The following is a 26,988-nucleotide window of genomic DNA, read 5'->3' on the forward strand; positions in this document are numbered from 1 at the left end:
GCAAGATCTTGTGCATGTTAAGCTTAATGTGCACTTTGAAAAACAAATTATATGCATGCGTCTTCTTCCAAGTAGACGCGTAGACGTAGGTTAGCTTTTCTCTGGTGTATGGTAAGCTACGGTAAACTTTGCATCGGACGTTTTCACAGCATTTGTCGAAGTAAGCTCTGGTAAGTGACCGAATTTGGTACACGATGGCCTAGACAAAACAAGGATTATGAGAAGGGAGAAAAAATACCTCCAAGAAATGAAAATTTTGCTGACTAGTAGGTATAGATGTTATCAACCTGGAACGATCTGATTTTTGAAGACCAACGAAGTCATGTTTTGCACTAGGCCAGGGTTGTCCAACCTTTGCACACCCGAGGGCCACAAGAGACCAAGGAAGAGAGTTGGCTGGCCGCAAAGGTAAAAATTTAACCCACAGGTGGGACCTTCTACACGGGCCTTCGCGGGCTTTTACGGGCCACAGAAATGAGCTCGTGCTAGGCTAATTACATATGCCCTTAGTTTTGACCTCATGTCTCACATCCTCCACTGACCTGGGACACCAACTATGTTTTAGATTTGTCGATTAATCTGGGCGACCGAGTAGAGCATCTCAAACTCCAATCATACACATAGGGAAAACAAATTAGAAATACTTACTGTAACAACTAAGATGAAGTGTTATTACTGTCAATGTAAAGCAGATCTTGGCTTAATATAGCTCTCATTGGATTGGCAGTGCAAAACTTTGCGTTCCCCAGATAACAGGACTTGAACCATTTCTGTCTCTCGCCCAGTTACGTATGTGCACGCAATAAGTGATTCATTCCATCATGAAAATTGATTGCCTGTATGTTTAACAACCTGGGAAAATCGGACTAATGCATTTCGAGTAGACGTACTAATGGCATTAATGTATTAATGAATGCCATTAGGGAGGTAGTTTGGTCCAAACAAGAAATGGGCAACTCAAGAGAACTGAAAAGAGATCAGCAAAGCGCGTCATTAAGAAACTTTTGCACATGTTTTTGCACGCAAGGAATCGTTGTAGAAAATTATGACTATTGATACATCTTGGACATATTTACTCTTTCTTATAAAGCAGACGGTTAGGCTCTGAATTCCCTTGGACACGGTGATTTTTTGGATAATTTTTTAAAACTTGGTGACTGATTACGCAGAAATAATGTGGTTGGTAAGATTAAATACTGAAAGATTCCATCCAATCTATCTATTCAATATAATAACAAATAACATAGTTCTAATTATACCTACAAACGACATAGGTATGTACTTGGTTTGGTACATCTTTTTCTTCATCGTTATACCAATATATCTGTTTAGTTATTATTTTCGAAAGTATTTCCTCAAGCACTTGAAGTTATATAACAGTTGTCAACAGTGACAAATATAAACACGGAAGTCTCTTGTCGAGTTATAAAATTCGCAGTAAGCATTAGCCTTCTGTAGAAACATGCCGTAGTACCTATCCTAAAATAATGTATCGTACCGATCTCTAGAGAGATCAAGAGAATACTATAAAATAAATAGTGAAGGACTGAACGGGCCAATTTAAAAACAAATTTATTCGAATTTAATTTTCTAATTCGGACCGAAACGAGTACATATTTCATTTCCCATGAAAATTTTGATGCTGAAACTCACTCAAATTCAATAGTGTTGGTTAGTGTTACCTAGGACTGACACACTTTGACATAAGTGCCGTAAATTTGCCTGCAATGTCCTATGAGTAAATGCTGGTGAGAATTTATTCCTTAAAAGTTATCCACCAGAGGACCTAGACACCTAGATTCTAACTGTACATTTGAAGAGCTCTCAGCGGCGAATAGTTGTTTTTATGACTCTATTAAGTCTACTTGACGTTTGAACGATTAGTATGTTAATGGCATGAGGACCCACAGTGAAGATATTCTGATCGAGTCGTGTATCGATGATGATTTGCAGTTCACACTGGGAAAGAAATACGCTTAGAACAATGCCTTGGATTCGAGCTAGCATGTCTATTATAACCAAAGTTACAGACAAAATTAAGCCATTCGTTATGATCTTCGCCACTGCTACAGAACCAATTTGTAGAAATAGGAGTCGTGTATCGATGATGATTTGCAGTTCACACTAAGCTATCAAGTTTCACATGTCTTCGTGGCAGTGGAGAAGTTTGGACGTGTTTGGCAGGGAAAGAAATACGCTTAGAACAATGCCTTGGATTCGAGCGAGCATGTCTATTATAACCAAAGTTACAGACAAAATTAAGCCATTCGTTATGATCTTCGCCACTGCTACAGAACCAATTTGTAGAAATATAGCATGTCTATTATAACCAAAGTTCCAGACAAAATTAAACCATTCGTTATGATCTTCGCCACTGCTACAGAACCAATTTGTAGAAATACAATTCCAATCCTCTTAATTGACCAAATAAAATGATTTTCGGACCGAAACAACAGAGTTGACCTTCCTGACCTTACTGACGGGGGAGGAGAAGATTCTGTGACCACCCAGAGATATATTGGGCACCAGAGGAAGCTGCTGACCATTCAAAACACTGAGAACTGAACACTGAAGTCGCGGGCAAATTAGAAACACGATAAGGTTCCGAGTACTTCGTGTTACGGTTCTGCAGCATACATTGTGCAGCATATCATCATATGACTCTGTACCATAGTGTACTAATTAATAGCATAGATATTAATATCTGTCCATTTAATTTCATACCCAAGTTCATTTCGTAACCCTGTATTTCTGGACATTATCGAGGAAAGCGAAAGCATAGACAGGAGAAGAACAAAGAAGTGAAGTTTACCACTGATCTTCGGAGGAGAAAAAGAAGACGAAGACGGAAGAAATAGAGAAGGAGAGAGAAGCAGAAGGGAAATGGGAAAATGAAATAAAGAGAGGAAAAAAGTATAAGAAGAAAGAATCAAATGAATATTAATAGAGATATATCATGTCGGATATCGATACTTGGCACAAACCATGTCTTCCTTTCCTATCTTCATGTGCAACGTTTTCTTTTGAAGAGATAGTCTTGTTTCACATATGTTTCATCCAGGCCAATACGAGTACCTATTCTAGATGACACTTTCGAAGAGCGTACAGAAACTTGTTTACTGTTATGTTCTTACTGCAAAATGCAAAGGTAAAGGTAAGTGATTAACGTTTAAACATGAACTAAAAAAAAAAAAAATACTTTAAAAGCACAAAATTCAGCGGTAAAAGCACTTCTTGAAGACACCTGGCAGGATCACAACGCTACCCTCACTCAAGAGTTCCAAGATCACATAGTCGAGGAATGTCAATTATGACGGGGAATGTGCCATTAAAAAATTTCAATCAGCTATGCCACGAGGACTAGTAACGAGCTGGGCACACGTTCAGTGGTGTTAACTACTCAACAGCTTGACTTTTTATGACTTCTCATTTCAATAAACAATCATAAAGAGCCAAGCTATGGTGTTGCTTGGAACGCAAGTGACCAAGGGTGAAAGAAAATGTTTGAATTTGAATCCGGACTTTTCGCTCGACCGAGAAAAAAGGAATCAAATGAATATTAATAGAGATATATAATGTCGGATATCGATACTTGGCACAAACCATGTCTTCCTTTCCTATGTTCATGTACAACGTTTTCTTTTGAAGAGATAGTCTTGTTTCACATATGTTTCATCCAGGCCAATACGAGTATTCTAGATGACACTTTCGAAGAGCGTACAGAAACTTGTTTACTGTTATGTTCTTACTGCAAACTGCAAAGGTAAAGGTATAGTGAGTGATTAACGTTTAAACATGAACAAACTAAAAAAAAAATACTTTGAAAGCACAAAATTCAGAGGTAAAAGCACTTCTTGAAGACACCTGGCAGGATCACAACGCTACCCTCATTCAAGAGTTCCAAGATCACATACTCGAGGAATGTCAATTATGACGGGGAATGTGCCATTAAAAAATTTCAATCAGCTATGCCACGAGGACTAGTAACGAGCTGGGCACACGTTCAGTGGTGTTAACTACCCAACAGCTTGACTTTTTATGACTTCTCATTTCAATAAACAATCATAAAGAGCCAGGCTATGGTGTTGCTTGGAACGCAAGTGACCAAGGGTGAAAGAAAATGTTTGAATTTGAATCCGGACTTTTCGCTCGACCGAGAAAAAACACGGTTCCAATAGATCAGTAAGTTAAGAGGAATTCATTACACCATTACCATTAACCATGCTATAATTCTGTATCCGCGTCAATATACGGATAGCTAGAACTGCAATGCTATACATCAGATGATAAGATCAATAAATCACAAATAGAAAATACTGTCAATAGAGAAATAGTTTCAATATCAATAAGTAACCTCCGTGGAAGTCAGACTGGCCTTGAGGAGGTTCGGGTTTTATTCCTGGCAGGACCAAATGCCAATTATATTTAACAAGGATGACCGGTCATCCAGCTCTTGAGAACAATGAAATGAATTCACAAGTAAGATACAAAGGAGCCACCTCCTTGTTAGCATCTCAAAACGATATTTGATTCTGCCTATCAACTCTTTACTCAACATTTTCAAATTTCAGCACCATTTTCAAAAATTCAATAATTAAATCCTATGCGTTTACTAAATGATTTTTTTCATTGGTTCAGTCGTGCCACACGTCACACATTGGAGGATAATTTACATCAAATTAGGATACAAATTACATTATTAGCTATAAAAACAATTTACATAGTTGTACCATTGCCGAATCAGCCGAATATACAGAAAAAAATTCATTTCAAATATTTCTTATCGGAATATGCAAATCTGTTGGTTTGGAATTCTTCCGTTCATCGTGTTTTTGAACTTTTTCGGTAAATGATTTGTTTATCGATTTCTTTTAAAGAAATTCTTAAGATTGAATAATTTCCAATAGAATGTCGAAGGGTTATTAATATTACATGATGTTTGTCACACATAATTACTGTCAAAGTTCCGTTTCAAATGTCAAATAATTCCAAAGGAATTCTTCCTACAAAATGTCGAATGGCTGATCTCATTATCACTGTTCCATGAAAGTTGCCACACAAACACCAGCATCTTTTCAAAGGGTTTTTTCCAATTTGAAGTGCTTAGGTCTGCTTTTAGTCCGGTTTTCAAGTTCTTGTCTAATTTAAGGAACCAAAGAGCGATCCATAATGATTCTAATCTCTCACTCCTGAACATACAATACACCAAATTACTCATTTTACATAATGAACTATGTAGCATTAAATGCAATCATAATAAATTAGGCAATGTGTAATGGAGCTATTAATCATACGTTGCAGTATATTGATCATGCGTCTCGATTGTTTTTAAAGCTTGAAATTCAAAAATCAATCATGATACTGGGTATACCTAATATTCCAAAGGTTCAAGTTTCTCATCTTCATGTTAATTACATACCAATACCACGCATTTTATTGCAGGATACGATATTCATATCCTCATATTTACCCACATTAGGATCTTTATAATGAGGTTCAATATCTATCTACTTCATAAGGTTCGAATTTATCTACCAACTTCACAAGCTTCATATTTATATGATGAGCTTGGTTGTTTACATTAGGTTCATTACCTCAGTTGTTTATACAGATAAGTTTCCTCTGCATTAATTACTACATCCTCTGTTTCTTCCATTAAAATACCATTTCATTAAATATCATGCTTATTTCAATATTGGGAAAGTATGGCGTGAGGGTTCTGTCCACAATAGAGGTTTTACAAGTGGATTTCACGAAGATTGGAGATTTTACAAAAAAAGTAGCAAAAGGGTAGCTAGTCCTGAAGCTATAAAAGAGGTGTTCCTATTTGTCAACAAGCTTACCAGGCCATCTGAACAGTTATAATGCAGATCAACTTTGAGTGAATGGAAAGAGTATTCAAAGAACAACTTCGATTATGAAGTCTCTTGTACGAGGCATTAATTAAAAATATGGGCACACAAAAAAACACGAGATTTATGTCTTTCTTTTCCAAGTCTGACAACCCTAGGCGGTTCACAAATTGAAACATTTCCGTGAATGGACAGAACAAGAGCGGCGTGACAATCGACAATGTCGCCAAGTTTTTATCACATTTATGATATTGAAGGTCTTGTTACCTTGGAACTTGTATTATCCAATTTCTAATGTACGGTCAAATTGGTTGTATTGTCTAATCGGGCAAGACGACCAAAATAAAAGTTGTCAAAACGAAAGTTCATCTCTCGTGGCGTTATATGAAATGTGTCTCTGTACTTGCTTGTAATTAGACAATCTCACAACCTCAAGCATGAGCAAGAAAAATTTGCCCTGGAGCAGCACAAACCCTGCGGGAAGGAATTCGTATCAGAATCTCAGAAAGTGTACAATCCCCAATGAATTCTCGTAAATATGTAGTGTGAAGATAAACTAAAGCTCTTGAGTACCTGAAATTACACCAATTTTATTCATATTTCAGCACCTAATATTTTGGTGGATCTTTACTTTATTCTAGATTAGTCTATACTAGGGTTGCCCAACCGGTCGATCGCGATTGATTTCAAGTTGATCGCCACCAGCACACCCAGCACTGTTTGAACCTGGCAATATTATCTTACACATCCGATTACTCCAAACTTGTGGACCAAATTCAGAGTCAAATCTCTTAATAGGTAAGTCGATCGCACGACTGTATTGAAAATTCAAGTCAATCTTGCTCTGAAAAGGTTGGGCACCCCAGATCTATAGGGAATCATTTCCCCAAAACTATGTCCCATATCCGAGGCCACCCAGTATTACAGAAACGTTACATCTGACAGTCCATCAGTGGAAACGGTTTTTGTCCCGAGTTCAAAAGTTACACGCAGAAACTATACGATATAGGCAGGACCTACAGACAATTTACATGGGAATATACCGAATGAACTACGCGTATAGGCGTCGTAGAAGCATAGTTCACATCACTCTAGGAAGATATGAATGAACCGACTATGACTCTCGAATATAAAACCCATGATGAAACATGATAGATGAAATATTAGTAAAATTAGATAATGCTATATTAGGTATCATGGAATTCGAGGCCTCCCAATGACCCAGTCTCGGAAGCAGGATATGCCACATACATCGTGACTTTGACTTCATAAACAACAAGCAATAGGTATCATAGATGATAAGTATGAATCGGACAAGGCATTTTGGCGACTATGAATATTATTGAAGAAACGTATGTGCATAATCGCTTTGTAATCTGTATGTGTATTATGTATATCATACAGGTGGTCAAGTTTCTGACGACAGAGATGGTCTTCCGTGTTATTTACAGTGTTAGCAAATATAACAAAAATAATACGATTATGAACAGTATGGACACTTAAATGGGCAGGACTGTCTCCTCTCCTCATGGACCGGAATAAAAGACATCCTGAAGAGATGGAGAGGGACATACTATGACACAGTAAGCCAGATTCTCAAAGTTCAATGTGTACAGTTTACACAATTGTAGGTACAGTTAGAACTATTTCCTAGGGGCAGTAACCTTCGACCCGAACATGAAAACTTCAACATGAAGATCAAATGACGCCCAAAGGCTAGCAGTAAACCATATGGTTGAAGATCAGGTTCTAACTGTAATACATGTAAAACTGTTATTTATCCACGGTGGAGATGCCTTTTTTCATTGATTCTAAACCTGATTGATTCAGGGCATTGGTGGATTGATATGGAACCAATGGAAACAATTTCATTGACTCCTTAAGTTTGTTTAATGGGGATGTATGATGTATGTAGGTTAAAAAATGGTCTTCCACTTTGAAAAGGGCTTCATATGCCTTGGATCCATAAGCTTGACCTCCAAGACTAAATTAATCTTGATGATCAAACACGAAATAACCGTGAGCAAGACAATGTGAGATGCCAGAGCATGTCTCATAATATTCGTAATACCATTATGAGCATTATGCAAACAACAGAAACAAATGACTCGAACCCGTTAGGTTGTAAATTACAAGTCGGTTGTGTTAGCATGTGAGTGCTGTACTGCAAGATCTTGTGCATGTTGAGCTTAATGTGCACTTTGAAAAACAAATTATATACATGTGTCTTCTTCCAAGTAGACGCGTAGACGTAGGTTAGCTTTTCTGTGGTGTATGGTAAGCTACGGTAAACTTTGCATCGGACGTTTTCACAGCATTTGTCGAAGTAAGCTCTGGTAAGTGACCGAATTTGGTACACGATGGCCTAGACAAAACAAGGATTATGAGAAGGGAGAAAAAATATCTCCAAGAAATGAAAATTTTGCTGACTAGTAGGTATAGATGTTATCAACCTAGAAAGATCTGATTTTTGAAGACCAACGAAGTGATGTTTTGCACTAGGCCAGGGTTGTCCAACCTTTGCACACCCGAGGGCCACAAGAGACCAAGGAAGAGAGTTGGCTGGCCGCAAAGGTACAGGTCCTGACCTGACAGGTCTACCTGATACTTGAGCACACACACTATTATATAGACCTGACACGTGTTTCTACCTGATAGTGAGTAGCTGGCCAAAGGTGTGATGGAACTTGGCTTGGCGCACTGTCAATGCTGCACGTTCAAGTTATTTCCAAGTTCCTAGTAAACAAGTGATGACCAGAGGGCTCGCTCCCGATTTATTCCGGGAGAGAGTCTCCTCGGATACGGGGATGGAGTATCCTGGTTTGGATGAAGAGTAGATATCGTTCAATCAAAGAAGAGATGAGGCTTTCGTTTGTTCGACTGAATTTATTTATTTTTATTATTATTTTTTTTTTTTTTTTTTTTTACAAAGAAGTCCGGATATACTCATACAAAGTTCAAATATGAGGACGATCTTAGGTGAATGGTTAGAGTGGAAGTCAAGTTTCTATCTGTTCAAATTAGGAACCAGGCGAAACTTGGCAAGCCCAAAAGTCGTACAAGAATGACTAAAAATAAAGTGAAAATCAAATATGATCAATCATAATAATACTGTCCAATTCACTTGTAAGTAAAATGGTAGCTAGTCCTGAAGCTATAAAAGAGGTGTTCCTATTTGTCAACAAGCTTACCAGGCCATCTGAACAGTTATAATGCAGATCAACTTTGAGTGAATGGAAAGAGTATTCAAAGAACAACTTCGATTATGAAGTCTCTTGTACGAGGCATTAATTAAAAATATGGGCACACAAAAAAACACGAGATTTATGTCTTTCTTTTCCAAGTCTGACAACACTAGGCGGTTCACAAATTGAAATATTTCCGTGAATGGACAGAACAAGAGCGGCATGACAATCGACAATGTCGCCAAGTTTTTATCACATTTATGATATTGAAGGTCTTGTTACCTTGGAACTTGTATTATCCAATTTCTAATGTACGGTCAAATTGGTTGTATTGTCTAATCGGGCAAGACGACCAAAATAAAAGTTGTCAAAACGAAAGTTCATCTCTCATGGCGTTATATGAAATGTGTCTCTGTACTTGCTTGTAATTAGACAAACTCACAACCTCAAGCATGAGTAAGAAAAAATTGCCCTGAAGCAGCACAAACCCTGCGGGAAGGAATTCGTATCAGAATCTCAGAAAGTGTACAATCCCCAATGAATTCTCGTAAATATGTAGTGTGAAGATAAACTAAAGCTCTTGAGTACCTGAAATTACACCAATTTTATTCATATTTCAGCTCTTGATTTTAATCAGAGGAATTTTAAATGAAAACACTTTTGAAAAAAGCCCCTATTGGTAAATTAACAGCTATTGATTTTCTCAAAGCTCACCTATCTATTTCGTGAAAGCATGGAACTTGTAATTAAATCTGGTGGGTTGTGATCAATACATTTATCTATGGTACCGTATAGGTACATGCAAGGCATTTCTTGGTTATTTGTTGCCACATATATTGTGTTACAATATATGTTTTTTTGTCTTATCAGATGGTACAAAGTTAGCCGACTAATAGGTATTGTACGAACTAACTCGGAGGCGAAAGAAATTTTCAATTTATTTTGAAACAAAGACCAAAGGTTGACCCGAGAGACGTAACTCAAGAAACAAAACTGCGAGTATGTTATTAATAAAATTTGATCGTAAATCAGAAATTATTGTGAATATGTTATTGTATCTGCACATGTTGCTACCAATGAGCTTAACAAGGCCGGTGCGTAGAGACAAGCTCAGAAGAAGTACCTACTTTGGTGTGCCACAAAACAGAGAACATACATACAAGCTGCATCAAATAAGAGCTGAATCAACAGACCTATAAACACATAAACATTAACAAATTAGAGGATTTGATTCACCAGTCCAATAACATATCCGAAAAACTTGAACCGGACAGACCAGATTTTATCCTTACTTCGGAATAGCCCTAATGTGATGGACGAAAATCTTGCAAAAGTGACATTGGTAACATTATATTGGAAACTTATAGGAATATAGGACATTAGGACACTTGAGACACACTAACCCATCCTGCATACCAGCCTGGACCATTTCATAATAAAGTTCCTGTTATAATTCCCGGTTTACAACAGGTGGGCATTGAGAGATTTAGAGATGACTTAAATTTCTTCTCTTTCACCTGGCATCTATGTATTTGAACAGATCATAAATCTTGGAAACAAAACATTCCACCTGAAGGTTAAGTAAGAAATCATAACGAAATTAATTTAAAATGGCGAAAGGGAGCACGGGACTAAACGTTATCTTTGGTCAGATCTAGATGCTCGAAGGAGTTAGAGAGAGCACCAAGTATTTTATCCTAGGATTATCAGTGTGATTTATCTTGAGCAACACGCAGCCTAACAAATTTCTCGCCTGTGCATAAATTTCTCAACATGTTTTGAACAGATCATAAATCTTGGAAACAAAACATTCCACCTGAAGGTTAAGTAAGAAATCATAAAGAAATTAATTTAAAATGGCGAATAAGCTTGAAAGTCGGTTTCCGCGAATATTTCATTTAGAAATCACTCGAGGGCGATTTTACGAAAAATTTCAAAATAAACAACGGATGGAAGATAAGGCCCTCATGATTATTATCGTGAATTCATGGCGGCATCGGCAGTTTGAATCACCGGCAAACTTTAGATAACACCTTTTGATTTATGTTTATTTTCTTTGGGTGTTAAAAATAAAAAAAAGTGCCCTAATGTTCTTTACATTTGCAATCATGGATCTGACACATTCTCCTCGGAGGGCAGGAAAATGGATTTCTACCCGTGATAATTGGAATCCAATGCAATTATGCACAATACACGCTCTGCTAATATGACCCAGTGGGTGGTGAGATCCTGTGCATAATTCACTCGTAATAATGCACACTAAGTGCTGAGTGTGGGATCTCCATTTAGATTATGCACACTGAAGATATGCATTCGTCGTTGTAGAAAATTATGACTATTGATACATCTTGGACATATTTACTCTTTCTTATAAAGCAGACGGTTAGGCTCTGAATTCCCTTGGACAAGGTGATTTTTTGGATAATTTTTTAAAACTTGGTGACTGATTACGCAGAAATAATGTGGTTGGTAAGATAAAATACTGAAAGATTCCATCCAATCTATCTATTCAATATAATAACAAATAACATAGTTCTAATTATACCTACAAACGACATAGGTATGCGGTGATTTTTTGGATAATTTTTTAAAACTTGGTGACTGATTACGCAGAAATAATGTGGTTGGTAAGATTAAATACTGAAAGATTCCATCCAATCTATCTATTCAATATAATAACAAATAACATAGTTCTAATTATACCTACAAACGACATAGGTATGTACTTGGTTTGGTACATCTTTTTCTTCATCGTTATACCAATATATCTGTTTAGTTATTATTTTCGAAAGTATTTCCTCAAGCACTTGTATTTGTGTATAATGAAATAGAAAGCGGTCTATTAGAAAAACCAGGTTGAACGAGGTTAAAATTATAACATGATTTTAAACTTGAAAATTATTTAGTTTAAGAATCATTGGAGGAATTAATCAAGAGCTACTGACTACTGAGAATTGATTTTCTATAATATTAGCCATAACTAGGACTTGGAGCTTTAATTTATGCCCCTCTTTATTACTTCTCATTGCAGACTTCTCTTTTATTTACACGGACTACCAGGGTAGCTAAGTTTCGAAAATATTGTTTACCTCTTTACAATGATTGTAATCTTATTAAACCATAATTTACACAAATTTTTTCAGTTAGTCGACCATTTCCAAAAGATTTGTAAGATACCTAGTCTTTCTGAGTATGTATCAAATAGATTTTACTGTATAAGAGCATACATTACAAGGTCTCGCTAATGCTAGATCTAAAACAAAAACCTGAATGGTGTTCTTGGTGTCAAAAATTGGTTTCAAACAAAAGTATCAGAGCCAGTCTTTCTGAAGGACCTCTGAGCCTGTAGTATTCTTTCTGAGGGACCTCTTAGCCTCTAGTCTTTATCCTCGAAGTTGTTCTCTAAACGGTATAATTGATAGATAATTTATGCAGCTCTCAGAGGTTCTTTACCCTTGTTTCAAAATAAGATAAACCGTCGGTATACCTTGTGAACAGTGCTTACGAGACGAGATAAATGCGTTTAGGAGGAGCCGACATGGTTCAACCAGCACCAAAGTGAAAACCCCAAACACAAGATAAATGTGAAGAAATAGCAATTAGTAGTCGGGTCTGAGGGGGTCATTTTGAAAACGAAAATCTATTTGAAACAACACAGAAAATACCTCCTAGTTAAAGAAATATATAAGCTGGTGCTGGATCTCATATCTTCCAAGATAATCTTTTCTATTCGAGGTAGGTGCAGAAGAATCCCGAGGTAGAGGAAATATTCTTTAATTGAAAAATTCCAAGTACTTTTTAAGAATCTACCAATAAGAATTGAAGGATTTTCATCAAAATACTCATATTTGAGCAAAACTAACCAGTCAGTTTTTACTTTTTGCAAATCTCAATGGCCTAATGAACCCTTTGGTAAATTGATAAGGAGGCTGTTAGGAGTTGACTGCATTTGACCAATGAACTTGACTGCAATTCTCACGAAGCAGTAAGCAGACAACTGTACGCGTAAAATTACCTGGAAGTGATCAAATCAATATTAATGACGCAATAAACACACAAAACACCGTGCCTAGGACATTTGTAGACTTAGCAGGGGGTGCTAAGACACTGAGAACTTCTAGAGAGAATGGTCTATTCGTGGAGAGCTAGCCCTGAGTTCTAGACGACAGGTGGCATTCAGATACCCTGCGGAGTGCAGGAAATAGGAAAAAAGGTTCTCTCACAAGTCCACAATCAATGAAGAAATAAAGGGAAGACATTTCTACGATAAATTCCATATTATAGATTCAACGATAAATTTTCAAAGAAACAAATGTTTACATAAAAATATTTATGTACATCTCTGAGACTCCGTGGCTTAAATGGACAATTCTCACGGAAAACTGGACATTGTGAGGTTCTTCCGAGTCGGGAGATAAATCTTGGACAAATTAAAACTCTCCTCAGCGTGAATAATCAACTATTATAATAGGAGAAATTAGTTGTGAACGGCATGGAATGCATTTAATTGTGTATTCAAATTACCCACATGCAGTGGCATAGTTCGGATACGTGGAACGATAATGAGGAAAGTTATTTCTGCTGCTATCCGAGACAAGTTTGTCAATCTGATAAGAAATAATAAAATTCCACATGTTCAAAATAGTTCTCCTCTTTCTCAGTGTATTGTTTTCAACATATGCAGGCTATTGAGTAATAGCTTAGAACACACCTCAGTCTTTATCATCAGAAACAAAATTGGGACTATGTTGATACAATCTCATCATTTGAAGCACCGTATATTAGTCAAAGAATTCCTATTCTGCGTTTACTGCATTAGCTGAGTGCTACTGTTGGTACAAGTGCCATATTAATGTCCACTGACAATAAAAATATATCAACGTGAATTATTATGGGAAGCCATTAGCATGTACATAATGTTAAGTACCCACCTTATCCATTGTAATTCCAAACGACCATAAATCGGAATCGGATTATGTCGATAATTATTGTCCCTAGAATTAATTTATGAGCTAATTTGTTAATTGTTCAATTCAAGTAGGTTTCTACAAAGTAACAAGTGAGTGTGGTTGTTCTTTCACACTTACCTCTGTAGTTTCCGTGTGCAAAGCTTTCAGTCTCTGCTGTTCGCGTATTTTCTCCTTCCTCTTTTGACACAGCTGCTCCAATTCCTATTCCTAGGTCCTAGGGGATATCCGCTCAAATGTCTTACCTTATAGAACTCGACCCACTCTAGCTGGTCATGTGAGGTGGGTCCCCCACACTCTGCTGGGGTTTGTTCTTCGTCTAGAAAATGCCGGAGTCCATCGATGTCGTCTAACACATGGTACTGAAAACAGAAAGATGAAAAATTTTTACTCTCACGTAAAACTGAAAATAAAAAGGCTATACCAATTCTCAACTTGCAATAAATTTTTGTACGAATATTTCCCATACTTCCATGGTACCAAAGCAAACTCAAACCAACACCTCAGAGAGGGTTTTTGATCAGTTTTTGGTTGAGTTCAATAGAAGCTCTGTTTTTGGTTGAGTTCAATAGAAGCTCTGTTTTTGGTTGAGTTTAATATAAAGTGTCTTGAAAAAATGTGTTCCTTGGATTTGGGAAAATCTGTACGTATTTACGCTTACAGAAGCTGATGTTTAATAGGTATCCAGAATTTAAAGGCGACCATAAAGTCTTCAGCTGCGCGATGACGTGGTAATTACCTCGATTTTGGAATTTGGTAACACATTTGAGTTGGATCTTTGCAGTCTTTGTCGATGAGCCTCGGTAACTCGAGGTCCCGAAGATATCTTCCTCCACACCAGAAGAGAGGCGATGTGGACTTTGGACTCCAAAAACAGGAGCGCCCTGTCCAGATGGTCATAGGTGGAGTCTCCAGGCAGTCCTGACAGGACTAACAGCGTCACGCCATGCTTGGTCCTTTCCGGTCTGCAAATGGAAAGAAAATAAATGTTAACATTTGCTGTGTGTGGTTTCTTGAGGTGTTAAGAAGAAACTAGTTCGGTCTACGGTAGAAATTTCCTTCATATCACCTCAGAAAACCAAGAAAATTTTCTACACGTATTTCCTAATTACGAAGAAAGACAGATTTGATTCATAAGAGTGTTTACGAACTGCAAAAATAATTATTATCAGGAAGAACTTGTTCAATTACATGGTCATGAACAGTTCAATCACATAGTCATGAACAGTTCAATCAACACTCATAAGGAGTAGGAGTAACACATTTCAGAAACTTATAGTGAGGTTTACTCGTATTGTTCTATTTTACATTCGATAAGACATTGTTTACTCAACAGCACCAAGATTCACTCTCACCTAACGATCGAAATCTCACATAGATCACTTTGGCTGTCACCTAAACCTTAATCCTCATGTGTGTTTCCATCTAATCCCCTGGTTTCTCCATTGTTCTTTCTCTCGTAATATTTATGTTTCACTAGAACTTCTTTCTTTTTTTGTCGAAACATTAAATTCACTTTCATCGTGACCATGATGTTCACATTTGCTGAAGATTCATAGAATATTTCGTTGAGAAATGCATTGTTTACAATTCAATTTGGATACCTTGGGTTCTTATGTATGGGAGTATGTAGGACCCAAAATCAGAGAGTCAATATTAGTCATCTCTTCATATTTGGTAAATTGGTATGCACCAACATCATATGGACCATTATTTTGTTTACCACTAAATGGAAATAACCCATGTGACCTAATGCGTCACCAAAATTACTGCACCAACATCATATGGACCATTATTTTGTTTACCACTAAATGGAAATAACCCATGTGACCTAATGCGTCACCAAAATTACCTACAAGTGCTTATTATTTTCCATTTTTGTCTCATTCTACCTGGTTTAATTCATGTTGGTTTAGAACCATTAAAACAATAAAATTTTCTTTTTTTTTTTCAGAAGAAGTACACTGACTGGTACGAAAACAAAATGGTGAACAAAAAATGCATAGTTCAAGACGCAGGATGTGTTCCTAAAATGTTTACAAATCACTTTACATGTTTTGTTTACAAATCAGTTGTTTCAAGTTTTCTGTTCTGAATTTCATCTCCTAATTGGAATCACGAGCTTTTTGTCTACAGAGTTGCTCCGAATGTAGTACAGTGCATCCTAATTGCCCTAAAACCCCCATGGTAGCTTGTAACTTTTGACTGGACAGAGTTCACAATCAATATGAATCCTGGACCCTATTTCTCCTTACACCTACTAGTCTACTGCACCGGGATTAAAGTACAGAGTTGGAACTGAAATGCTGAAAGTCAAACTACCAGTACAGTGCATCCTAATTGCCCTAAAATCCCCATGGTAGCTTGTAACTTTTGACTGGACAGAGTTCACAATCAATATGAATCCTGGACCCTATTTCTCCTTACACCTACTAGTCTACCATTACGCAGGAACGTTTAATTGCGTTAGAGTTTGTACTGAAGAAAAGCAAGGTTGACTGACATGTGATTTTATAAATGTCTTGGAGACAAGTTGGTATTTTCCACACGAGGCTTTTCTTTAGCTTGCCAAAGTTTAAACGATAAAAGTGACGAGTACATTGCATCTTTCCAAAGCTCTTCTTCCGAGGCAAGCAAGTTTCACTTATTTCTGAGTAAGTAACATTACAATCTCCATGTCAGTAAAGTGATAGTACTTCCAATACTCGCCGGGTCTCAAACTTTTAACTTTGCAACGATTTGTAACTGTCAAATATTAACAAATTGAAATTTCTTTGTCAAACTACCTATAACTTCAAAATTACTTTGATTTCCGCTTGATACATTTGGAATTATTTGGTTTCACTCTTGACTCGGGGTTACCAAGTCTACCTGAATCTCTCTTCAGTTTCACAAGAAATTCAAGAAAGCTATCTTGAATTAGATCTTCCAAATGAGCTGATTACGCAGGAACGTTTAGTTGCGTTAGAGTTTGTACTGAAGAAAACTGACATGTGATTTTATAAATGTCTTGGAGACAAGTTGGTATTTTCCACACGAGGCTTTTTTTTCTAGCTTGACGAGTACATTGCATCTTTCCAAAGCTCTTCTTCCGAGGCAAGCAAGTTTCACTCATTTCTGAGCAAGTAACATTACAAACTCCATGTCAGTAAAGCGATAGTACTTCCAATACTCGCCGGGTCTCAAACTTTTAACTTTGCAACGATTTGTAACTGTCAAATATTAACAAATTGAAATTTCTTTTAAATAATTAATAAAAGAGCATAGATATTAACGAAGATTTGATAATATCGGCAAGGCTTTGTAAGTGAGGTAAATGAAGAATGTTTGATATGCACCACCCACCGTTCATTGGGCTTGTTTACTCTCGGAACATCTGAGTCCGAAATGAAAGTGAAATTTAGTGTTATGTTGACGGAGAAAAAATTCAAGCTGCTTTTGCCTATAATACATCAACATCATGTAAATTTTATGTAACTATTCAAATTTGTACTTGTTCTTTTCACTTTTGTTTTCTAAAAACTCATAGCTTCAAATGAGCAGGCAGACAATAGGTTTCGCTGTACCCTGTACAAGAAGTACACAAAAGTAATATGACGAGTACATGACAGGTTATTGTATCCGAATTCCCGGAAACCAAGTCACGGTCATCTCTGGTTGGTCAGAGTTCCAGTCTCAAACATGTTTGACCAAATGACTTTCAAAGCCAACTCTTTTTCCTTTCATTGTTTTCTTAATTAGCTCGGGGATTCTCTGATTTCTAGATCACTTTCAATTCCACTACTGACAACCGGTAGTGGAAGCGCGACTAGATTCCACTAGCTTCATATTTGGGCTACCATGTCAAGTGGGGATTATAGGCAACTCGGTCGTCACCTTTCGTGGACCTAGGCTAGTGCCTTTAGGTGCCGCTACACTCTATTCTCTATTTTATGGTTCCATTTAAACATTCTTTAGTACCTATCCAAACTTAATTGACTCGGGAGTCTTAAAACTTTAGTATAATCAGACGAAGTTTACCTATACATGAAACTTTTGTAGTTTTATGATATTTTCAAAAGTTAATCCGTTTGATACCTTAGGGCACTTTTGCCGACAGCCCTCAACAAGCTGATAGAAGGGGAGGACGTCTTGTAACATATTCCCTCTCTTTCTCTCTCCCTCCTTCCCTCTCTCTCTCTCTATCCTTCCAGGGTAGGTAGAAATACATTCAATGGATGGAAACTGACGTGATAGTAGTTTAGCTGTTCTGAACGAACTTAATTACAATATTACGGGGAAAACTTTGAACTACATCTTTCTGACTCCCCATGAGCTCACATGACTTGGTGTGATGGTAGTGTGTTTCTACCTTGAGTCTCACTTCGACACCTTTATTACAACTTGGATTTTTTCTAAGAAATGAGCTTTCAAATGTGTGTCTCAAAACCTGGAAGACTTGGCAAACGTGAGAATTTTCGAACAAGCATCATAATTAATAACATTCTCGCTATATGGTATTTGTTACCATATGGAGTTTACCTGGTTATTATTTCTGTACGGATATCCTTTATAAAGACTATTCTGCTGATGATGAGAGAATAGCCGTAATTATACAAATAGTGAGTAATAGAGTGTATGTCTGTGCATAAGAGACTTGCATCCAATATGCATATGCATGGAAATGGTGCATTATTTCAGTTCTAGTTGATATAAAGAATGAGGACTGTGATAATTATCAAGTAGTTCTCGGCTATTAGGTGAATGAGACCGAAACAATCAGAATGAGTACCACACCATCACCAATCCAGCAACTTTGACTTGGTTTTCTTTCCCATCACTGATAGGATGTATCTACATAATTATGTTTGACTTCAAATAAATCGAACTGAGTTCAAAGAAATCGAGCATTTGATTTTGAAATTTGCTGACATTTTGTCTAATAGATGTGAATAGTGGAAGACCACGTAAAGTAATAATAATGTTTGTATAGACCTCCATGTAAGATTTAGCATAAATAAATAAGACGTTGAATAACTCTTCCATATTATTAGAAACACACTCTGGATATAATTAGACAAACTCTGGACTCTTACCATATTTTTACCACAAGATAGACACATACATTCCTCTCTAGTACAGGAATGATTAAGCACTGGATTTCAACAGAACCTTTTATTTGAAATCATTAAAATATCGCTAATCCCCCATCTACTTGCAGACTTCTAGACGCAGTAATGATTGGCATGCAACTTTCAGCACTCATAACAAAGCTTTGGAAGCCTCGTACACACCATTCATCGTACAGAAGTTCGGAATGCCAAGGAAAAGAAATCTAGAGAATAGAGAGTCGACCAAGGGCTACCGTGATGACCAAATCTGCATGAGGCTTCGCAATTCGCAATGTAATTTGCAACTGGCATATGGTATAACTTTTGATTTCTTTTCAATGTGTCTCTGAATTCTATTTCAAAATCAATAATATTATCGGATTAGGGAATACAGTAAGTAGTAACCAATAGTTTTTTTTTTTTGTTATTTTTAGAAACTGGCGGGATTTCAAAAAGAACCGGTAACAAAGCTTTGGAAGCCTCGTACACACCATTCATCGTACAGAAGTTCGGAATGCCAAGGAAAAGAAATCTAGAGAAAAGAGAGTCGACCAAGGGCTACCGGGATGACCAAATCTGCATGAGGCTTCGCAATTCGCAATGTAATTTGCAATTAGCATATGGTATAACTTTTGATTTCTTTTTAATGTGTCTCTGAATTCTATTTCAAAGTCAATAAAATCATCGGATTAGGGAATACAGTAAGTAGTAACCAATAGTTTTTTTTTATTTTTAGAAACTGGCGGGATTTCAAAAAGAACCGATAACTCCTGATCAGAATAATCTAGAAAGCTTGTTAAAATTCCCGCAAATTCGTCTTCAAATGTGGACGAAGCGTCCGCATTACGATCCCGGTCATTAAAATAATAAAACTTTAAATAGGGTAATAAAAATTATTCTCTGCTAGAAACACCGGGCCCTCGCACGGCAAGGCTTTTTAATTTAATTATTATGGAGGTATTAGGGCTTAAAAGTCTGACCTCTGTGGTCTAGTAGAGTCGCCACAGAGAACGCTGCTGGTCTACTTGAGAAACCACAGGCTAAACTTGAAAACTATACTCCCATAGCTGCGAGTATATGGAGTGAACTTGACACTTGACTGCCAATAAATGAAACTGTTTCGTTTGAGAGTGGAGCTGTGAATGCAAATTCCAGCTCCCATTATGTACAATGTACATACATAATTGTGTCGTTAATAGATGGTCTATTATCTGAAACTTTTGACCATTAGGAAATTTTTTGGTGACTAATAGAAAGTGTGTAAGGTGTTGCACCAAAGTGGGTGCCAGGTGAAGATCTCTGAAGATCGTCCATGCTCTCATTACATGATATCTGGATACTGGGAAGGTCTCGGGAAGGTTGATCGTGACAGAGGAACCTATGTATAACCATTTTGGATCTTGGAGGTCTCATCAAACATCAGAAATCCTGTGAAAGTTAACATCAAGAGAGGACACTGCCGCGGTCAATTTTCAACCTTGTCGTTTTTGGACCTAATTGTGACAACCATCTGACAGTTGTGAAAATCGCAGGTCTCTCTCTCTTACTCGGTAGATATGTAGGTCTAAAGCTCCAAAGTGCCCTTAGTTCCAGCGCTTGCTAGCGGTCACTGAGATGCCTGGCAAGGCAACTGAAGAGGTCAAAGTTCGAAACGTTTAAGTCGCGATTAGTTTCCTCTTTTACATTCTTGAGAGTAAAAGTAATAGAAAATAACTACTATATTATAAAATTATTTAATACGAATCTATTTATCATTCTCCACTCCCCAGAAATATCGGGAAATATATTTCAACCTTGTCATTTTTGGACCTAATTGTGACAACCATCTGACAGTTGTGAAAATCGCAGGTTTCTCTCTCTTACTCGGTAGATATATAGGTCTAAAGCTCCAAAGTGCCCTTAGTTCCAGCGCTTGCTAGCGGTCACTGAGATGCCTGGCAAGGTAACTGAAGAGGTCAAAGTTCGAAACGTTTAAGTCGCGATTAGTTTCCTCTTTTACATTCTTGAGAATAGAAGTAATAGAAAATAACTACTATATTATAAAATTATTTAATACGAATCTATTTATCATTCTCCACTCCCCAGAAATATCGGGAAATATTATCAAAACAGTGGAAACAGAAGTACTTACCAGGAAAGTGTATTCCAGACATGAGCAGATTTTCCGGGATTTCTGATATTGAGGTGGGCGATTTGAAGTCATCCAGTTTTCTCGCTCCTGAAACAAAAGATCACAATGCATTAATGCAAGTATCATCAAAGCAAGCAGAAGTCTGAATAGGCAGGCATAGAAGGCATTTTAATACCGATTAAAATTTACAAGTGACTAGTTAACTACTAATCTAATACTAATGTGACTGGATAGTTACAAGAAGATGCTTACATTCTAGAAATTAAATCAACAAGTGAAGACCTCTCAGGTTAAAACGTATAGGCTAGCGCTAGAACACCGAAACGAAATCCCAAGTTGCTCCAGAGAAGATTCATTTCGGAGATTCCGACATCAAAGAAGAAATTCACCTGTTAATGCAAAAGGCTAAGATACGGTTTTGACTTGCAACAGCATACATATAAGATATTATAGCAGTGACTACTTGAATAGCTACACTTGCAGTTCATAGATTTGAATTAAACCTAATCACTAGTCTACAAGACATGTAACAATCTACAGGTCGATTAGGAGAATCTTCGTGGACAGCTTTACTGTGATCAATATGTCGTTTTGATGTTCAAATTTTCCTCAAAAATGACATGACACAGAATTTTAAATTCAACAAAATACACGGTTAAAAGGGGGGGGGGGGGGGGGGGGGAGAAAAAGGCCAAATTTCGAGATCAGAGCTCATTTGTGTGGAAAAAAATACCCCCAAAACCAGTTTTTTTTTTTTTTTTTTTTTTGGCTTTTTGGTCTTTTGGTTTTCTGGACCAAATTTGCACCACCACTTTCGTGTTCCTGGTAGAAAGACCTTTAATTTGATATATAGGTCGACCAGGTTTGGATAAGTCCTTCTATGGGGTCAGACACACCACACACAGACAGACAGACGAAACCGAAGCGAATACATTAGTCCGTCCCTATATCTTTTATTATTACTATTGTAATTTAATAAAGGAAGGACGGACTAAAAACCTTTGCCGCTTTGTGACGATAGCCAACACACAAGATCAAAATCATGTTTGAATTGTTTCAGAAAGAAACTAAAGAACATACACCGAAGTACACACGATAGTAACATACAAATGACCACGGAAACCATTAGAGTTGTAGAAATAAATTATACACATTTCTCGAGAGAAACACAAGTCTCTATGCACAGCAAAAACTGCACTTTTTCCCTGAATAAAACGTTAGTTCTGGTAATTGCGCTAATTCTATTAATCTAATTTCATAATAACAATAATAACCCAGGACTCCCGTTATTCCGAGTTCTTAAGTCTCTAAAGTCTAATGTAATAGGAAATTTTATTAAATAACAACTCTTTGCCCGGTGTTCACTAAGCTCTTCGTTCTTTGCGTACTTCATTTAGTCCCTATCAAGAGTACTGACCTATCTCTCAATGTATATGTACATAACTGGTGCTTTATATTTGACGAGATTTGGACGAATTGTGTTTGTGTTATTTGCATGAGAAGTGAAGGACAAAACAATTGTTTGAGATTGCTTAGGATTCAGAAGAGATTATGGACTACCCTACATGAACTCATGAAAATGTACGTTTAGAATTTCTACATGAGAAATTCCATATTCACTCCAGAGAGTACCTCCCACTCACTGAACATGTACAGATCTCAAAACAAGATAACTCCGTGACAGTCCCTCCTTACAATTCTTACCTGTTATTCATTAGGTGATAAGAAGGACGAGAAGATTACAATATGAGAAACTATAGGATGAATATTTAGGAGTCAGTGATAAGGGAATCAAAGGAATAACTCCACAACTGCAGATTTCATTTTAGAGTCAGTAATAAGGGAATTCCAGGAATAACCACACAACTGCATAACATAACTGCTAAGGTTATTACTGTTATTGGTGATAGGGACTTTACCTTCGTTTGGTGACAAGCTACCCGCCTCCTCATATTAACCTCACCCAGTCTGAGTGATGGGGGGAAAAAGTCAGCAGCACAAGATTGGTCAGATGATTACTCATCCGGATACAAACCATGTACGAGTACGTACATGGATACGATTTATCCTTATATTGGTCCATTTAATGCACCTGGCAACAAGTTAATGGATAACAAAAGTGATGGCTGATGGCTTACCTGACAGGAAGCGACACATAGTAGAGAATGACTTTCCCGATGTCAGCCGGGTCTAGACAGGATTTGGCGACTGTTGCTGCATCGTACACTATCACTGAACGTCCACTGGTGTCGTGGATACCTGAAACAAATGAGAAAGAAGCCTTTAGAAAATTCTGATAAGTAGAGATTATATTTGGCTAATTTGGAGTCTGAAGTCCCCCCCCCACTCCCAAAAAGGATGAAACCATTCAATCTAATGTCCGAGACCAAAATCGAGAATCGTATCCAGCTCAGAAATAAAGTCTCGTACTTATGTTACACAGTACACACTACTAAATTAAGTCTTCTCACTAGATTAAAAGAATCCTTCACTAGACCTAAACTTGAATACTAAACTTTCCGGCTCCCAAACAAGGTGTATTAAGCATATTTAAGTTACACTCATCACAACATTCAGAAGTCATGCGGGGGGCTGGCCGCTGAGGTTCAAAAGAAAGCTGACACCATGTTAAACAGCGAAGTTAACCTGGGCTATTATGAATTTGGCAAATTTGTGCAAACTTCTTGACTCTGGCAGCTTGATATTTCTCACGAACTTCCATTAAAAAGCTGAGTGAGAACCTGTACATCGCCACACACGTCAATTAAGAAATTTTGAACAACCTCATGCCTGTAAGCGTACAAATAACGAGCCGTTTGAATCTGAGAATGAAATAAACAAGGAATTAGATAAACCTACTTGAGCGCTTGATAACCGTTTTTAATTTAACAATTAGTCAGACATAATAAACATTGAACTTGAGTTTGTAATTTTTATCAGAAAGATAGACTATCTTCTCCCTATCATTGAAGTACTAATGAAACTAATCAAATGATTCAAATGTTTCGGTACACTCTCTTCGAATTCATTGGTGCTAATTTGAAAATCTTTAAAAGGTACCCCGTCCGGTCCCACTTCTTTTCTAGTGTTATCATGTTATCAAAGTACAAAAGACAATTGAGGTTAATGATGATACCTGGACGAGTCCGATGAAGAATCTCACATACTCATCCGTAAATCAAACGCACATCAGAAAGCAAAAGCTATTAAACCTATTAGAGGTTGAAAGTTATGGCTCAAGTTTGACACATCCGAGGCACATACGTCATCATTCGCCAGAAGAGAATCACTTTCAGATTTCGAAATATCGCGGCTACGGACCGGACTGCCGCAAAGAACAAAAGCAAAAGTTGTTTGAGATTTCAATGCTACAACAACGTACATCTACATATCTGAATGGAGATTTTGTTTTCACTTTTAATTTTGCAATAGCTGAAATTAAAAGTATTTTATTTTAACCCGTTCATTAGCTGTTACTCTCCAAGTCTCCACGTACATATGTCACATCGAAATGACAATTTCAAACATTGAATTACAAAATTGATAAATAAATGTTCTTAATGGAAAGGATTTGGGTGGGTATGGATGATATCAGAAAGTTAAACTTTTTTTTTTTATTTTTATTTTTTTGTTATTGGAGCTACTTCTATGCGCATTCTGACGAAGAGCATATTTAGAGAGCCAAATTTTTGCACAAGACCTTCCAACAGGTTAAGTCAAACAATAAAGAACTAGTACCGCTTAATGAATGGCCTAACCTACTTGGAATTGGAAGAAGTAAATCAAAACAAGTTTGGGATTTTTTCAATTTTATTTGTAGATACGAGATACCTCCTAATTGGGAGACCAGATCGAAATTCAATTTCAACCTGCTTCTTTCTTCCTCCTTCTTCATTTTGTGAATAGAACGATTTCGGAATAGCTTCAATACTACAGGTCATAATAAATTATGATGTACACAACTAAACAGATGGGACATGAAGTTGACAAAACACATTTCAAACTTCGATGTAAATTGGACCAGAAAAATACGCCTTCTTTTCATAAAGCGTCAAAGAAGGAAAATCGACCTCGAGCGTATGTCATAATTAGGTATGTAAATGGGCAAAATTTCAAATTGATCGGGTGAGTAAAAGTGGCAAGTATTGATAAGGTACAAGGATCAGAAACACACCAAGAAGAGAGACCTTTTGTTTATTCGCTTGGTCATAAAGAACTTTACCATAAAAGCCACCAAGGTTTAAAGCTGACCATTGGAGAACCATTCTCAGAGCAAATAATATGTAACATACCTCCATGAACCTAACACTAACACTCCGACTATCATAACATGTTATCGGTCCATTATTGTTAAAGGAAAGGGAAACAAAAGTAAAAGTCCGCGTCCAATTGGCTCATAATTGGTCGTGGCGAATTGACAAGTGCATATCACAAAGGTTATAGGAGACCATTAGGTGTTGACTATAATGGGAGCTGGATGTAAGGTGTTGCACCAAAGTGGGTGCCAGGTGAAGATCGTCCATGCTCTCATAACATGATATCTGGATACTGGGAAGGTCTCGGGAAGGTTGATCGTGACAGAGGAACCTATAACCATTTTGGATCTTGGAGGTCTCATCAAACATCAGAAATCCTGTGAAAGTTAACATCAAGAGAGGACACTGCCGCGGTCAAATTTCAACCTTGTTATTTTTGGACCTAATTGTGACAACCATCTGACAGTTGTGAAAATCGCAGGTTTCTCTCTCTTACTCGGTAGATATATAGGTCTAAAGCTCCAAAGTGCCCTTAGTTCCAGCGCTTGCTAGCGGTCACTGAGATGCCTGGCAAGGTAACTGAAGAGGTCAAAGTTCGAAACGTTTAAGTCGCGATTAGTTTCCTCTTTTACATTCTTGAGAATAGAAGTAATAGAAAATAACTACTATATTATAAAATTATTTAATACGAATCTATTTATCATTCTCCACTCCCCAGAAATATCGGGAAATATTATCAAAACAGTGGAAACAGAAGTACTTACCAGGAAAGTGTATTCCAGACATGAGCAGATTTTCCGGGATTTCTGATATTGAGGTGGGCGATTTGAAGTCATCCAGTTTTCTCGCTCCTGAAACAAAAGATCACAATGCATTAATGCAAGTATCATCAAAGCAAGCAGAAGTCTGAATAGGCAGGCATAGAAGGCATTTTAATACCGATTAAAATTTACAAGTGACTAGTTAACTACTAATCTAATACTAATGTGACTGGATAGTTACAAGAAGATGCTTACATTCTAGAAATTAAATCAACAAGTGAAGACCTCTCAGGTTAAAACGTATAGGCTAGCGCTAGAACACCGAAACGAAATCCCAAGTTGCTCCAGAGAAGATTCATTTCGGAGATTCCGACATCAAAGAAGAAATTCACCTGTTAATGCAAAAGGCTAAGATACGGTTTTGACTTGCAACAGCATACATATAAGATATTATAGCAGTGACTACTTGAATAGCTACACTTGCAGTTCATAGATTTGAATTAAACCTAATCACTAGTCTACAAGACATGTAACAATCTACAGGTCGATTAGGAGAATCTTCGTGGACAGCTTTACTGTGATCAATATGTCGTTTTGATGTTCAAATTTTCCTCAAAAATGACATGACACAGAATTTTAAATTCAACAAAATACACGGTTAAAAGGGGGGGGGGGGGGGGGGGGGAGAAAAAGCGAAACCGAAGCGAATACATTAGTCCGTCCCTATATCTTTTATTATTACTATT

General features: G+C 37.1%; 2 protein-coding genes across 2 annotated transcripts in view; both read right to left on the reverse strand.

The window, feature by feature from the left end:
• LOC103524977 (puratrophin-1) overlaps positions 1-14,199 on the reverse strand; it is an 81,507-nt gene extending 67,308 nt beyond the window's left edge. The window contains exon 1 of the mRNA XM_008490021.2: positions 14,125-14,199. The gene's annotated coding sequence lies outside the window, so the exon portion shown is untranslated. The remainder of the gene's footprint in view (positions 1-14,124) is intronic.
• LOC103524988 lies at positions 14,151-26,344 on the reverse strand. The gene is made up of 4 exons (XM_026820228.1): positions 26,246-26,344; positions 23,364-23,484; positions 14,744-14,969; positions 14,151-14,366 (listed from the first exon to the last, which is right to left on the reverse strand). Exons 1-4 carry the CDS (start codon positions 26,265-26,267, stop codon positions 14,151-14,153), a joined length of 585 nt encoding a protein of 194 aa, XP_026676029.1. The 5' UTR covers positions 26,268-26,344.
• Positions 26,345-26,988: the final 644 nt, after the last annotated feature.

This window comes from Diaphorina citri, unplaced genomic scaffold (genome assembly GCF_000475195.1).
Source record: "Diaphorina citri unplaced genomic scaffold, Diaci psyllid genome assembly version 1.1 scaffold130, whole genome shotgun sequence".
NCBI classification, from domain to species: Eukaryota; Metazoa; Arthropoda; class Insecta; order Hemiptera; family Psyllidae; genus Diaphorina; species Diaphorina citri.

Bases quoted from the DNA above. Each gene is read 5' to 3' on its own strand.
- LOC103524988 (XM_026820228.1), bottom strand. From the start codon at position 26,267: ATGTCTGGAATACACTTTCCTG. The intron at 14,970-23,363 runs GTAAGCCATCAG...TTCCATTTGCAG, and splicing joins TATGTGTCGCTTCCTGTCAG to ACCGGAAAGGACCAAGCATG. The intron at 14,367-14,743 runs GTAATTACCACG...TTCTGTTTTCAG, and splicing joins TACCAAATTCCAAAATCGAG to TACCATGTGTTAGACGACAT.